We start from the raw sequence: 14,874 nt of genomic DNA on the forward strand, positions 1-14,874 counted from the left end.
TACATCTGACCCTTCAGTTGATCCATGTACTGTTCACTGAAGCCTCATCAGAAATGGTTTCAGTGGAAGGTGGCTGTTAAACAGCATTGTTAATGAATGGAAAAGGGGAGAAAAGGCTCTGGTGTGCAAAATTAAACAAGAACTGGACTGAAAATCAGTGGCCACAGGTCTTATAGAGTGATGAATCCAAATTGGAAATTTTTGGTTTAAATCATCATCAGTACGGAGGCGCTTACGAGAGAAGTACAACAGAGAGTATGTGCAGCCATGTGTATAACACGGCAGAGGCTCTGTCATGGTTTGGGGCTGCCATTCAACTGGGGGTCAAAAATGAATGAAACTATAAACACAGGATTTTGATCTTTCACGCAAAACCATTTGGCATCTGATTGTTAGCTACTCCATTTTTGAGCATGAAAGTGATCCCAAACTAACTGAACTAAAGGAAAACCAGCAATAATAATATTTAAAAAACAACAACACACACACACACACGCACACACACTGTCAGTTATGGAATTGATCTCCCCAGAGACCAGACTTTATTCCCACACCAACATTATTGAAGCGGTGTGGAATCATTTCAACAGATAATAGAGCAAACCCAGTCAACATCCAAAGAAGAGCATTGAACATCCATCAAGATGCCTGGAGAACTATTCCTAAAGACTACTTAAAGAAATGACAAGAAAGTTGAGCAAGAAATTTCAGGCTTTGGTGGAAAATATAGGTGCTCATACTGAATACTGACTTTTAAGCTCATTAGAACTGTTCAAACTCTCTTTTTGCCTTGGCTGTTTGAATAAATTGGTGCACAAAATCTAAAGAAATGAGGTGTAGCTAAAGACTTTTACATAGTACAGTCGTAGTATTTAGTGAAAACCTTTAGTACTTTTGATACACTGTGCTCATTCTGATGGGAATGCTTCTGTTCATTTACATTTTTTACACACTTTTAGAAATCTTTGTGTTGTACCAAACTACTTTTACTTTGCATTTGTGGTTTTTGTTGATTTTATTGAAAGATGATTCTCTCAGTGTCGCTGACACAGATGAGATTAAAGTAGAAAAGCGCTGGATTATGATCCCACAATCACGAGTTGATCTAAAAGTTCTCATAAACAGACTCAAAAACACCTTCATCCTTGTCTTTTGTCTTTTGCGCTGCCTGTGGAGGTAAAATGAAAGGCAGGTCAACATTTACGCGTTTTATTTTGACACCACGTTATTTTGAAAAGACACTCAAAGTTCGCTGACCTTTTTGGGTGGTTCCTTTTTCATGGGTTTGGCTTTGTCTTGGTCATTCTCTCTTCTGGCAGGTGAGCTGTCCAGTACATCATAAATAGACCTGGGACGAGGCTCTAGACTCTGAAAGAGATCTTCATGTCAGTGTCCAAATAAATGTTGGAAATGACCACATGAATGTAAGGAAGTTCAGGTGAAAGACACTGATGAGGAGAGAGGTGCTCACGGCATAGTAGGACTGAGCTGCTGTTGCATCCAAGCTATCGTCCTCCTTCTTTGTCACCTTCTTCTCTTCTTGGCTTTGCTTTTGTTTTTTCTCGCCAGCTCCATGTTTCTCAGTCTAAAGATGGAGTTGGATTCATCAAAAAAAACCAAAAAACAATCACAGGTGTGCAACATACAAACGAGTAAAACACGAGGCTTTCTTCACAGCTGCTCCCTTTCTAGTTTTTTGTCTTGTGTTTGTATTCAGAGTTTATGGCGCTAACTTCATTTTCGCATTCAATGCACTTCCTGTATAAGAGCTCAAGTCCACTGGGACTACAAAAGAAGCACAGCCACTGATAAGATGAAGAAATTGAGCATGTTGCAAAACAGAGTATTAGGTTTTCTTTGGCTCAAATCAGTGTGTAAATGATTATAATTCAGTAACAGCAGTCCCAGTGCAGTTTATGAGGCAATAAAGACATGACAAAACTGGTGGCATGTGACTATTTCCATTAATCTGAGTTGGGTTTTGTGATTGAGACTGAGATGACACTGCCTGATGTTGGACAGCTGTTTGTTATTGGCAGTATAATTGTTCACACTTATTAAACTTAAGTATAATCAGGATTAAATCATATAATCAGTTTCAGATGAAAATTCTCACTGGGGCATTTTAAATTCCAATTTATAACTTAATCTAGAGAGCATGCCTCGGGTTGTGTGATTACTCATGTGATTAATAGTGGGTCAGTGACCCTCAGGACCACGTCCAAAGGGGACAACCATCCCACTGAGGTTAAATACCTTTGTTTGTAGAACTGAGCAAGCCTGGATACAGTTAAAAATTTGTCAAAATATCCCTCATTAAACTGTGACACAACTCTGGTGTGTTGTAACCTGCTGTTTCTTAACTACTGCTTGCTTAACAGCAGGATCAGTCTTACCCAATGTCCTCTGAAGACATACACCGAGCCGAGCACACTGAAGATCAACAGCACACCCGTGAAAATGGCCATGATGATGAACTCTGTGTTAACAGGTTCCTTGTAGCCTTCATCTGGAAAAACCACAAAGACAAAAAAATAAATACATTAAAAAAAAATTATGTCACCCTGTGGTGGACTTCATCACAACTGGATAACATGCAGATCAAATGGCCTTTGGCGTCTGTTCTGGCTAATTTCTCAAGACGTACAAGGGTTTCCAAAAGAAGATTCAGGACCTTTCAAAGGGTCGGAAGATAGATCTCAGGGATAGCAAAGCTACTGGAAGGATAAGAGAGAAAAAATGTTGTTTTTATTACACAGAATGCTGTTTATTTATTCTTTTCTGTATGAACTACGCAATACTTTTTCATCAGTACGCATGCCCTTCAAGAACCAGTGGAAAATAGCAAACTGTATATGATCCCCCTTTGTGGGACTGTAAGGATTTGAAAGCCTATTCTTAATTAATTCACCTTAAAGCTGTGTTACAACTTATTTTGATTATTGCTTGTATTTGTAAAGGATGCAACTATAAAAACTTCTTATTTTTAGTGTTGTTCAATAGCAGCAAGGTATCATCGTAGTTCAGCCACTGACCCCACCAACCTCCTCGACACTAATAATATGTATCAAAGCAGCCCTGATTCAAGCATCTTAATCTTATTTTCAAAACATGTTTTAACTGCCCTGCCACTGCAGTAGCTTTCTTTTTAATTTATCGTGTTCATCTGTGACAGGATCACAGATGGACGCTGCTTCATTTGAAGAAAGAGGAAGATTTAAAAAGAAGGAATAAGAAGGGAAAGTTGAGAAGTTACACTCATTGTATGATTACAAACAGTTATCTTCATGTCCTGCATGTCTTTAACAGAGAGCCTTTTAAACACATTTACTCTTTAAAAAAAAAGAAATCTGAAAAAATGCAGTGAATCTGTTTCTTAACCCTCCTCTCGTGTTAGGGTCGGCACCGACCCATTTTAAATTTCAAATGCATAAAAAAACCACATAGATTTGTTTATTGTATCAAGGCTTTTTGACTTTGTCAGGAACCTCTATTTCTACAAAATAAAACCAAAAAAAATATATTTTCACTAAATTATAAAATGCCCTAGTTAAAATTATGACCTTTGTGTTGTTAGGGTCGGTTTCGACCCAGGTATAATATTATGAGTATAAAGCAATAATTAAAGCCAAAACTGAAATCATAAGTGCACTGTCAGCTAAAACACTTACAGCAAGCACCTCTCCTAATCATATGAGCTTTAGGGGATTCTTATTTTGCATGTTTTTTGCAGTATACCTGCACAAAAACAAAACAAAATAAACACGGGCATGTGAGGTGAATTCACTATTTGAGTGGCCATTTGACTTCCAGAGTGCACATTTACAATTTGCAGCATACAAAAAATGAGAAGAAGATTCACAGTGAGCCAAGTTCAGGATCATATTTTTGGTGAAAATGAAGGAGAGGACACAGAGCAGCATAGCGATTCAGATGGGCAGGTTTCTAAGGAGGAAGACAATGTGGACTATCATCCAGAAGACACAGACACATCTGATCAGAGGTGGAGGTCGCTGGTGCTGAAGCTACTCCTGCTGAAAGATTCAAGTCCAAAAATGGTAAGATCTTTTGGAGCTCAGTACCTCATGATGTACATGGCAGGGCAGCTGCTGCAAATGTCATCAAAATGACCCCTGGAATCACAAGGTTTGCTCTGACCAAAGTCAGTGACATCAAGAGATGTTTTGAGATATTTATGCCATTGTCACTAGAAAGAATCATCATTACTATGATAAACCTTGAAGGAAAAAAAAGTCCATGGCGACATGATGAGGAATACCTGGATGCTTTCATTGGTGTTCTTCTTGCTGGAGTGTACAGATGCTGCAATGAGGCCACTGATCGTCTATGGCAGGGGTGCCCAATCCCAGTCCTCGAGAGCTACTATCCTGCAGCTTTTAGATGCATCCCTACTCCAACACAGCTGAATCAAATGAATGGCTTGTTATCAGGCCTTTGCCAAACATGATGGCATGCTGAAGAGGTAATCAAACCATTTGATTCAGCTGTGTTGGAGTAGGGATGCATCTAAAAGCTGCAGGATAGTAGCTCTCGAGGACTGGGATTGGGCAGCCCTGGTCTATGGGATGCATCGACAGGCAGAAACATTTTCTGGGCAACGATGTCACTTCACACATTTGATATCATTTTGATTCAAGAGTCCTCAGATTTGACAACAGAGAGATCAGACCGAGGTCTGACAAGCTTGCTCCCATCAGGGATGTCTGGGAGAGATGGGTGCAGTTTCTTCCACTGATGTTCATCCCAGGGCCAGTGACAGTGGATGAACGTCTTGTCCACTTTTTGAGGAAAATGCCCCTTCCGGCAATATATACCCAGTAAGCCAGGGAAAAACGGCAGAAAAATCTGGGAAGCCTGTGATGCAAAAACCAACTATGCCTGGAATGTACAGATTTTCACAGTCAAAGCTGCGAGTGGCACTCCTGAGAAGAAACAATGAAAATGTGTGGTCCTCCATATGACCACTGGACTGCAGGATCAGCTGTGATATTTTATTTTATTTTATTTTTTACCAGATATGACCACGGACAAGAACTTCACAAAGGAAACTGAGGTGAAGCTGTATCATTGGGAAGTGATAAAAAGCCCACAATTTACCCACGGCTATAACCAAAACAAATGAGGAGTGGACTTTTTCTTTTTTTCAGTTTATATTAAAGGTCTACTGCTGAAAAAAACAACCTTTTTTTGTCTTTTCTTGATGTAAATGTCTATGGGTCGAAATTGACCCGTAACACCATAGATGTCATTTTAGTTATTAATCTTAAAATGAAAAAAATCAATAAAACAGATTTATTTAAGAGATGTGTCCTATACCCCTCAGTAATACTCAGGTAACACAGAAACCTTTTATTTATTAATATGATTCTCTTGAGGTTAATTTTACAATTTTTTTAAAATTGAAATCGAGGGGTACAGTGACAAAAAAAGACCCAGAGGCCCACGCCAAAAGTATTAAAACCAACATTTTCATGGATAAGGAAGCCTAACAAGGTAACCAAGAGATGAGAAACAAATTGGATGATAACTTATTGTTTTTAGTATATTTTATAGCTGATTTAATTCACGGGTCAAAACCGACCCGCTAACATAAGAGATGATAACAGAAAGCTAACACGAGAGGAAGGTTAAGGCAGGTCTTCCTTCCTTAGAATACTTTACTGCTGAGTAACTGTGATAAAGATGTCTTATAGTTGGAGCTTTCATCTTCATTTTCTTTCTTTTGGACTAACCTGTCACTCGAAGAAACCAATCCACCTTCACCGTTTGATACTGGCAGGAGTAAAGTCCTGAAAGCTTCAGGTTTTTCAGCTCCAGATGCCAGGAAAATCTTTCCTGTTTGGTATCCATTGTGGGGATGGTATTATTGTATATTGTTTTGTTTTTTGGATCAAAGCATGTCAAGCAGCCATCTTCCGTTTGGTTTACTGCTTTGATCAAATTGCATGTAATGTTGAGATTTTCACCTCTAAAGGCCACAAAGACTTCGCGCTCCAGACTGATACCTGTGAAAAGACATGTTAGAGGTTTACATTAGGGCTGAAATGACTCAGCGCTGGACACGAAATAAATTTGCTGCAGTTCATTTATTCTCCGATCTATTTCTAGACTACAGGGTTAGTCGCACACGTAAGCAACAGAAAACACTCATCCCAGCAAATAAATATCAGTCACAACACAAATGTGGTGGCTCACTTGGTGAATCCATTGCTGAACAGACAGTGAGAAGGAAAAATGCAGGTATCCATGTCAACTTGAAGAAAAGGGTCCAAAACGGTTGAGATTCCATGGTGCGATTGGATAGTTTGATAAAAGTGTCTGTATTCTTTTTCGATGACAATGTTTTGTGACTCTATAGACTGTTGAAGTTCCTCTTTCTGCCAAAAAACACTTCCCCAAAATGTTTGATGGACACTGACGCACTCTAAAGGGAACAAGCAAAAACAGCATTTTACATGTTAGTCTAGGACATGGCAGACAATATTAAAGTCTAAAAACACTAAAGGTTAAAGACTTTTCACAGGCAACTCTAAAAGTTTTTGTTTTGTCCAAAGAAAGACTTCTCCTGGTTGCAGTTTGCTGTTACGTCAGCGTCTGGATGGGAAGCAAACTGCAGTTTTGGCTTTCGTCCACAGTGAGACAGTGTTGGCGAAGTAACAGAGTGAGCCACGAGTGCGCACCTCGTCATGTGGTTTTCAGACAACAGCAGAAAGAGAAGACTCGAGCAGGGAGCGGAAATAAGTGTGTGTGTGTGTGTGTGTGTGTGTGTGTGTGTGTGCGTGTGTGTGTGTGTGCGTGTGTACATGGCTGGAATTTAGCTGAAGGTGACAAATTGCCTTTTGTTAATGTAAACCAGCTGTCGCGGGTTGTGTGACTTCTTCACGGCAGTAACTCTCTGCTGATTCGCTCTCTCTGAAGCTGCCAATGGAGATGTGCAGATGTTAAAGTGTGGCAGTTATTGTTATTTAACTCCATTTGTCTTTTTTGTTCCTACGCCCTCCTTCTTCTCTCCACCCGTCCACCTGACTTTTTCAGCGTTTCCTTTCTGGAGAGATTACCGTCCAACTCTGACCTCACCTCAGCCCACAGCATGAAAACAGACATAGAGAGGGGGAATAACATCTGGATGCCAGTCACTGAGAAATAACTCTTTCCATTTCATACCCACTATAATGCACTTCTTATCTCTCCTCCTTCCTGGGGAGTGAAGTATACAGTAAAGCCACAGATAGTCAGGTTTACAGGAGCACAGCACAAAAGGGCACTTAACCTAAGAGGTCCTTTTAAATCTGACATGCAAACAAGTGCCTCACTGGAATTCTGAACCAGTTGAACTGGAGTCACTGTATTGCCTTTTTAGCTTTAATCGGTGCACTGAGAAATGAGGTTATGTGCCTTTAATATACTGGATTGGACTCCTAACATCCCCTGAGTTTAAAAGTTTCCAGTGCTGAAACAAAGGTTTAATGAACTACTAGGCTTTGCTGAGGAACTTTACTTAGCTGGTGTTTCCCTTTTGACGTACATTAGCCTTCTGCTCTGTAATATTATATAAGGAAGATGTTCAAGTTTTGATTTACTGCAACTACTACTGTATTTTGTAGAGGCCATTTGGGTAAAGTGAACTTGATGTCATGTTCAAGAAACCAAGTTGAGATGATTTGCACTTTGTGAACTGGTGCATTATCCTACTGGAAGCAGGCATCAGAAGCTGGGTACACTGTGGTCATAAAGACATGGACATGATGAGCAACAACACTCAGGTAGGCTGTGGTAGCCACCACTCAGATAAATGTTCTTCATACCATGACAACACCACCAGTGTGAAATGTTTACACAGGGATCCATGCTTTCATGTTGTTTCCACCAAATTCTGCCCGAACTATCTGTTTGCTGCAGCAGAAATCTACATGGAGTTTCTGAAATATGAAATAAAATTATTTAGTTCGCTTTTCTTCCCCATTCCAATGCTCAGTGTGAACTTCAGCAGGCTCTTCGGATCATGTCTAAAAACCTTAATGGGTGATTAAACAACAATTATAAGTCCTTATTTACTTGTTAATGTTAAATCATTTGAATCTTTATCTCAAAGTTTAAGGGAAAATTATTTATGAGCACAGTATTAGTAAACATATTGGAGTATATTTTATGCTTATACTTTATGCTCGCTTTAAATGGATTTATCTATACTTAACGTTACGTGTTACAGAACTTGAATACTTTCCTGCACTTAATCAGATTACATAGAGGAAGTCAAAATGACTTCAGTTTAACTTACTGCAACATTTTCCACAATTATTTTTCATTTGTGTTTTTAGCATGCAGATAACAGCTTCTATTTCTTCACAATATACATATTTTATTATTATGACTGTAAGAGGATTTTAGAGACGCTGGAGGATGAACATCAAACAAATTACAGAGAAAATATTCTTCAACATATTAAATAAAGAAAACAAACTAATGCATGTTATGTATATATTGTTAGTTGGTTTAACCTCTAAAAATGCATTATATTTTGTATATTTATTCTTAATTTACAGAGTAAGTGGGTCTACAATACAGTGTAGAGTAAACATGCAGGTTTTCTATTAAAGTTTACTAGAAAAGTAAAAGATGTTTCTCTTGTTTCTCTGTTTCTGACATAAATACTAGCAGCAGTTGCTTCTTATAGTTGAATATCGCTGTGTGGAGGGCAGAAGGTGTTAAACGGTCAGATAAAAAGGATTTGTAACATTTTTAAGGAGACCACGGTGCAGAGATGTGATCCTCCAGCAGAGTGAGATTACAGTCTCAAATATACATATACCCACGCTGAAGATGAGACAGAAGGAGTACGGGGTAAATCACATCTCAGAGAAGAGGATGTGCCACACATCTGGCAGCAGCTGGGTTGCAGAATTTGTCTGCATGTGATATGCATGAGAGGGAGAGAGAGAGTTGGAGGTGGGCGTGTGTTGGGGTCTAAAAGCTAGCACAGCTCCCAAACCCTAAACTTGTTTTAAAAAGAGCTCTGTACCGGACCTGCCGCACACTCTTCTCTTAATTATCCCAAAGCTGGGAGAAGAGGGTGGAGAGAGCGTCGGAGAAAACAGGAGAGAAGGGAGAAGAAGTAAGTAGAGGGACCGTGGCAGCGACAGGGTGGAGAGGCGAGAGGAGCAGAGACATCTGGTATTCAAACCGCATGGGAGAGGGAGAAGGACTTCCTGCTGAGTCTTAAAAGCATCATCATCATTTCAAGTCGTGAGTATCGGCTCATTTGCTTATTTTTCCGAAACAGCTCCCAGCTTGTGATACTTCTGCCGCTGCGGCATTAGTTTGCAAAGTTGCAAAGTGTTTTTGTTCCAGCACAGCCACAAACCATGATCATAACAGGTGACGGCTGGTTTGCGTGGTGCTGTTGTGCGGTTAATTTTCACTCCTCCTTTGATCAGCCTCCAAATTCAGACCTCCTGAGAACATTTACAATACCTCAGCAGTGAGTCATCGACTTATTACTGTCCAGTATGATTCACAGATCTGTCATATGGATGCAGTGCTGATGTTTTGCTTTTCCCTTTGCTTGGTTGGTTTTCTGGGTCGCCTGCCTTTAGCATTTCTCTTTTCTTCCCCATTAAAACTGGACTCTAAAAATCAAAAACTTGCCTTCCTTTTCTTTTTCCTAACTGAACTGCTGTTGCTCTCTCCACACACACAGACAGGTCCAACTGGAAAAAGCCTGTTTTCTTCATCCCTTCAGTTCGACAGGGAACAAGATTTTTTTGGTTCGCATCCTGCCCCATTATCAAGTAGCTGTGTTGTCATCAGTGGGGTTTTATTGGAGGGAAAGCAGAGACGTACAAGTGTTTTTACACGTCTTCTTTTTCCCTCTGTGGATCCTGGATCTGCCACAGTGACTGGGAGTATTACACGAGTCTCCAGCTTTCTAACCCCACCAGTGATCTTTTTAACCAAAAATAAGGTGCTGTTGGACTCACCGGATCAAGCTGTGGTCGAAACATCCATAGTTTGATTTTATGAAAAAGGCTGGAGATAAAGCTGCCAGACAAGAAGTGAAGTCGCATTGCATTTATGCTTTGAGCTATCAGTCATACTCACAAACATTTTTGTATTTTTTGGTAATAAAGTACCAGGTTCTAAGGCTTTTTGGTAAACTCTATACCGGGGATGTCAAACAGGAGGCCCAGGGGCCAAAATTGGCCTGGGAAAGACTCCAAGCTGGTCCACTGGAAAGCTTTGGAATATATGAAGAAAGGCATAATTTTGGACTGTATTTTATATTATACAGCTTTTCCTACTGATAAAGACCTTCCCCACCACGATTCATACTCTAACAAAGGAATGAAGTAATAGATAAACAATCAAATGACAGAATTGTTCCTGTTTTTTCACTATTGCATATAGTAATTTATTTATTCGTTTATTTGTATATTTATTTATTATTTGTTTTTTCATCAGTATGCCTCCAAAGTAAAAAGTAAAATAAATACATTTTAAAAAAATAATTTCATTTTCTGTGAATTAACATAAACATTTTGCTTCAAAATTATTATAGGAGGGTTACAGAATAATTACAATGAGCTAACTTTTTTCATAATTATACACATTTATTTCTTACAGTTTAAGTGAAAGATGTCTTTTATTTACTAAGACAGTAACAGTTATTACTGGCACACGTGTGCCAATTGACCCAAAGACTGTATATGAAAGATGCACATAGCCACTGCAAAGTCAGCCCAGTAGCTGGCGAAGTCCCACTCTGCCTGAAGCTGAGCATTGTACTGTTTTTACTGTTTTCAAACAGGACAGATCATTTCACAGAGAAACAGAGAAGCTGAACGGGGACATAATTTACCTAAAATAGCTTAGATTATGGTTAGTAAGGGCAGTTTTAAACAAGCGGGAGTAGTCTGTTTATTTTGTCAAAGATTTCTATACAAAACTATGATTTCCAAACAGAGGAGGCGCCTCCTGCTGGCCATTAGAAAGAAGTGATGTTTAAGACACTTTTGATTTGGTTTACTTTTTGTACTCAGAAGCTACGTCTATCTTTATCAACAAATTTTCTTTGATCACTTTTCCATTTTTTAAGCAGTGATTAGTCTTAGCACGGGCAGATTCCAAGAAATTGTCCTAACTGAGACAATAAAGTAAAATATAATAAAACAAAAACAGTAGCAAAGTTGCACATCGCACTGGCAAAACACACACACACAAAAAAAATGCTCGCCTTTTCACTAATTAGTGGCACATGAAGTTGCTTTGATTTCCACACATCTTTGTCGGCGATGTAAACACATTTTTTTTCTGCTTTAAAAACAAGGAGGGGAAAAAAAGGTTGGTTTGAAAAATAACTTTGACACAGGCACATTTGTTCTCTTCTTCTTCATCTTTTATAAGGGGGAGCGTGTATCTGCTCGACATGGGCCCTCACTCTCTGTTGATGGCGCTGATGGTGGTTGCCACAGCAACTGGGGCCTATGCAGCCGAGGAGGAGAATGAAGTGGATTACGGGTACTGGAACTACAGAGAGGGAGGTATAAATCACAAGCCTGTGTTTGATCTATTCTGTTTGGAGATACGGAGCCCGTAAATCACTGTGCGTTTGAAGCCGTGAGCTATGGCAGCTGAATGAAACGCAGCAATCCGAGACACTTCAGAGAAACAGTTCTTGAACAATTAAAGCACACGCTTTCTTCATTTTCATGATTCATACAGGATGTTTTGTTGTTCCATAAATTGAAGCCTGATGGTGTCACGCTTCGCTTTCAGCTGAGAGCGTGAATGTGGCCTCAGTGCGCAGTGTGACCAGAGTTTTAGATGCCTGGGGAAAACGCATCTTCAGTGAGATCAAAACTCTGCTGCACTCACAGCCCAGCACGCTGCTGCCCGACTACTCCAGGTGGGCCTAACCTTTATCACCCATCATCATGATGTCTAATCAGCCTGAGGTTTGTTTACTCAGTTTCTGAGGATTAGACAAAAGAGGCGCTTTTATGTGATTAGATGACTACTGTTTAACAGTATCTGCTTTTAAGGCAAATGTTTATTTCTTCAGCATCGTTTGTTGGCAAGAAGAGTTCACTCTGTGTTTTTTTATTTTTATTGAGGCTTGTTTTAGTCAGCCTGGGAGATTTCATATTTTATTAAGACCATGTGAACGCATTTCCCATTACTTTGTAGGGTACACCAATGCCCTGCTTGTTGACTGCTTGTTAATGCAAACCTCTAACTAGACAATCAAGTCTGTGCATTTAGGGACGTAGACATGGTCGAGGTGGCCTGATAAAGTTCAAATCAAGCATCAAAATGAGGAAGAAAGGTGATTTAAGTGACTTTGAAAGCACGGTTATTGATGCCAAATGGCTGGTCTGAGTGTTTCAGAAACTGCTGATCTACTGGGATTTTCCCCCACACAGCCATCTCCAGGGTTTACAGAGAATGGTGCACAAAAGAACAAATATCCAGTGAGTAGCATTTTTCTGGATGGAAATGTCCTGTTGAGGCCAGGGATCAGAGGAGAATGGCCAGACTGCTTTGAGCTGATAGGAATGCAACAGTGGCTCAAATAAACACTCGTAACAACCAAAGTATATGCAAAAGAGCATCTTTTGAACTCAGCAGAAGACCATATCTGTCAGCTAAGAAGTTGAGGTAAAATTAAGGCTAATATTTGCATTGCTTGAGTCTCAACTTCTGCTGTGAAATTTCAATGGCAGGATCATGAAAGCATGAAAGCGTGAATCCATCCTACTGTGTATCAATGGTTTGGGGCTGTAGCTGCTGGTGGTCTAATGGTGTAACTGTATTTGGCACACTTTGGGCCCCTTAGTACCAACTGAGCATTGTTTTACACGACAGTATTGTTGCTAACCGTGTCCATCCCTTCATGACCACAGTGTACCAATCCTCTGATGCTGCTTCCAGCAGCATAACACACCATGCCATAAAGCCGACATCATATCAAACTGCTTTCTTGACACTGAGTTCATTGTGTTCAAATGGCCTCCAAAGTCACCAGATCTCAATCCAAGAAATCTGCAGCAGCTGTCTAATGCTATCATGTCAATATGGACCAGGCAATAGCAAGATATGCCCAGAAAGTTTCCACCAGTGCATTATGTATATACTCACCATTTTATGAACTGGATTACTTAAATTAAACTTTAGCTGAACTGAAAAAAAGAGCAAGTTTTTATTCTAAAGTGAGATATGAATGAACTGCCACAAATGTATTTTGGGAGCATCAAAAGTCACGAGAGAGTAAACCAATCCAATTTGAAGACGAACAGGAGCATTTCTTACTCTCACCTCAGCCTGTCTTTGCCTCCTTTGTCTCCTGTAACCACACAGATTGCTTTGGATCAAGTCTTTCAAGACTTTATCCACAGTCATAATTAATTTCATACAGCGCTCCATATGTGTGAGCGGTCCTCTGAAGTTAACCGTCCTCTGTTCCTCCTGCAGGGTGCGCCCTCTGTCCGAGTCTGTCAACGACCTCTTCAGGGAAGTCTCTCTGCTGCACCGACGCATCGCCGAGCTCTCTCATCGCCTAGCAACGCTGGAACCATTTCTCCGTCGCTACGGCTACCAGGGGGAGGATGGGGAGGATGAGGAGGAGGAGGCGGAAGGCAGGCGGGCTCACAGCCTGAAAGGGAAGGTGGCGAGTCTGGCCCGATACACCCCGAGGAGCGCAGTGAGCGTGAGCCCGCCCAGAGGGAGCAGGGTGGTGAGGAGGAGGCGGGTGAGAGTCCTGAAGAATAGGGGAGTGAAGCTGGTCAAGAGTGACACATAGATGGATGGACAGAGTTGGGGGCGCGGGCGTGCGACGGAAAGAGGGAAAAAGTTGGAGGCTTTGTTGGGTTTACCGAAACGAATTATAAATCCCTTTATAAACAGTGTAAAGTTTCTACATATGCAATATAACCTCTGATTTTTATTAGTGAGAGACTAAAATTCTTTAATAAACTGTTATCACCATTTCATTGCGGTTTTTGCCTCATCAGTTCCACTTCTCATTCTCTCTTCTTTTATTTTATGGATCACCTCAACTTGGGAAACAACCTTACACAAACCTAATTGCTGTTCCAGAAGCTCTCTGCTACTTTAGCCGCACTGTATCTAATCCGTGTAGATTGATTAGATACAGAAATAATGTGACGGGATAATCCAAAAAGCTGTCCGCTATCAAGGACGGTTGAGAGCTAAAGAAACTGATCACTAAACAAAACCGAATACATCAGCCAACAACTAAATTATCTTCTTGTTGTTAGTGGCTGTTTTATGTTTATTTAAGGTTCACTTTCAAAGGGCTATTTATAGAAAGGTTAGAAATCATGCCTAACGAGTAGCACAATGTCTAGAAATAAAATAACCATTACATCACTTTTAAGCCACGTGATTCCTATTGTTTTTATTAAAGAGCATTCCAACCCCCCCAAACGAAGCAATACTCCCACGCCACCTCCTTATTGGATTGAATATAATATATTACAGCGCGCAAAATGCAAGGATGGTGTGCGCGTAAAACAAGAAGAAGAAAGACTTGTTTCATTAGGTTATTGTCAAACCTTTCTCTGGCATGCCCCCACTTAAGGAAGTCGAAAGAAGTTCACACCCCACTTTTTTTTTTAAGTCTCTCGCTGTTGTAGAGACCCAAAAAGAGAGGGTCTCTATTTGATTTGACTGAAATAAAGGTGCTTATCATGATAACCAACACAGCGATAGTCTACATGCAGACAGCACAAGTCCTTGAAGTTCACAGTCGGGTGTAGCATCTAAAGGATAAGGACACATTATTTTTCCCACATATCTGTAACTAGGCATGGACAAATGATTTCAGGGAGAGCGAGG

General features: G+C 40.2%; 2 protein-coding genes across 3 annotated transcripts; one reads left to right on the forward strand and one right to left on the reverse strand.

Annotated features, from left to right (window-relative positions):
* Positions 1-507: 507 nt before the first annotated feature.
* On the reverse strand, positions 508-13,524 carry nfam1 (NFAT activating protein with ITAM motif 1). 2 transcript variants are annotated; one of them, XM_004567901.4, is made up of 7 exons: positions 13,333-13,524; positions 6,217-6,445; positions 5,754-6,026; positions 2,397-2,509; positions 1,472-1,585; positions 1,258-1,368; positions 508-1,168 (listed from the first exon to the last, which is right to left on the reverse strand). In XM_004567901.4, the coding sequence occupies exons 2-7, from the start codon at positions 6,308-6,310 to the stop codon at positions 1,106-1,108; spliced, it is 768 nt and encodes a 255-aa protein (XP_004567958.1). In that variant the 5' UTR covers positions 6,311-6,445; positions 13,333-13,524; the 3' UTR covers positions 508-1,105. The 2 variants fall into 2 exon arrangements, with proteins under 2 accessions (XP_004567958.1, XP_012779170.1); XM_012923716.4 differs by lacking the exon at positions 13,333-13,524 and having other exon boundaries at positions 6,217-6,622.
* Positions 8,954-14,006, forward strand: LOC143419014 (uncharacterized). The gene is made up of 4 exons (XM_076885001.1): positions 8,954-9,264; positions 11,422-11,558; positions 11,794-11,923; positions 13,489-14,006. Exons 2-4 carry the CDS (start codon positions 11,444-11,446, stop codon positions 13,814-13,816), a joined length of 573 nt encoding a protein of 190 aa, XP_076741116.1. The 5' UTR covers positions 8,954-9,264; positions 11,422-11,443; the 3' UTR covers positions 13,817-14,006.
* Positions 14,007-14,874: the final 868 nt, after the last annotated feature.

The sequence above is a fragment of the Maylandia zebra genome, linkage group LG6 (assembly GCF_041146795.1).
Source record: "Maylandia zebra isolate NMK-2024a linkage group LG6, Mzebra_GT3a, whole genome shotgun sequence".
Classification (NCBI taxonomy): Eukaryota; Metazoa; Chordata; class Actinopteri; order Cichliformes; family Cichlidae; genus Maylandia; species Maylandia zebra.

Coding starts and splice junctions, on each gene's coding strand:
- nfam1 (XM_004567901.4), bottom strand. CDS start 6,310: ATGGAATCTCAACCGTTTTGGACCCTTTTCTTCAAGTTGACATGGATA. Junction 1,586..2,396: donor ATGTCTTCAGAGGACATTGG/GTAAGACTGATC, acceptor CTCCATCTTTAG/ACTGAGAAACATGGAGCTGG. Junction 1,369..1,471: donor CAGCTCAGTCCTACTATGCC/GTGAGCACCTCT, acceptor GATCTCTTTCAG/AGTCTAGAGCCTCGTCCCAG.
- LOC143419014 (XM_076885001.1), top strand. CDS start 11,444: ATGGGCCCTCACTCTCTGTTGATGGCGCTGATGGTGGTTGCCACAGCA. Junction 11,559..11,793: donor CTGGAACTACAGAGAGGGAG/GTATAAATCACA, acceptor CTTCGCTTTCAG/CTGAGAGCGTGAATGTGGCC. Junction 11,924..13,488: donor CTGCTGCCCGACTACTCCAG/GTGGGCCTAACC, acceptor TTCCTCCTGCAG/GGTGCGCCCTCTGTCCGAGT.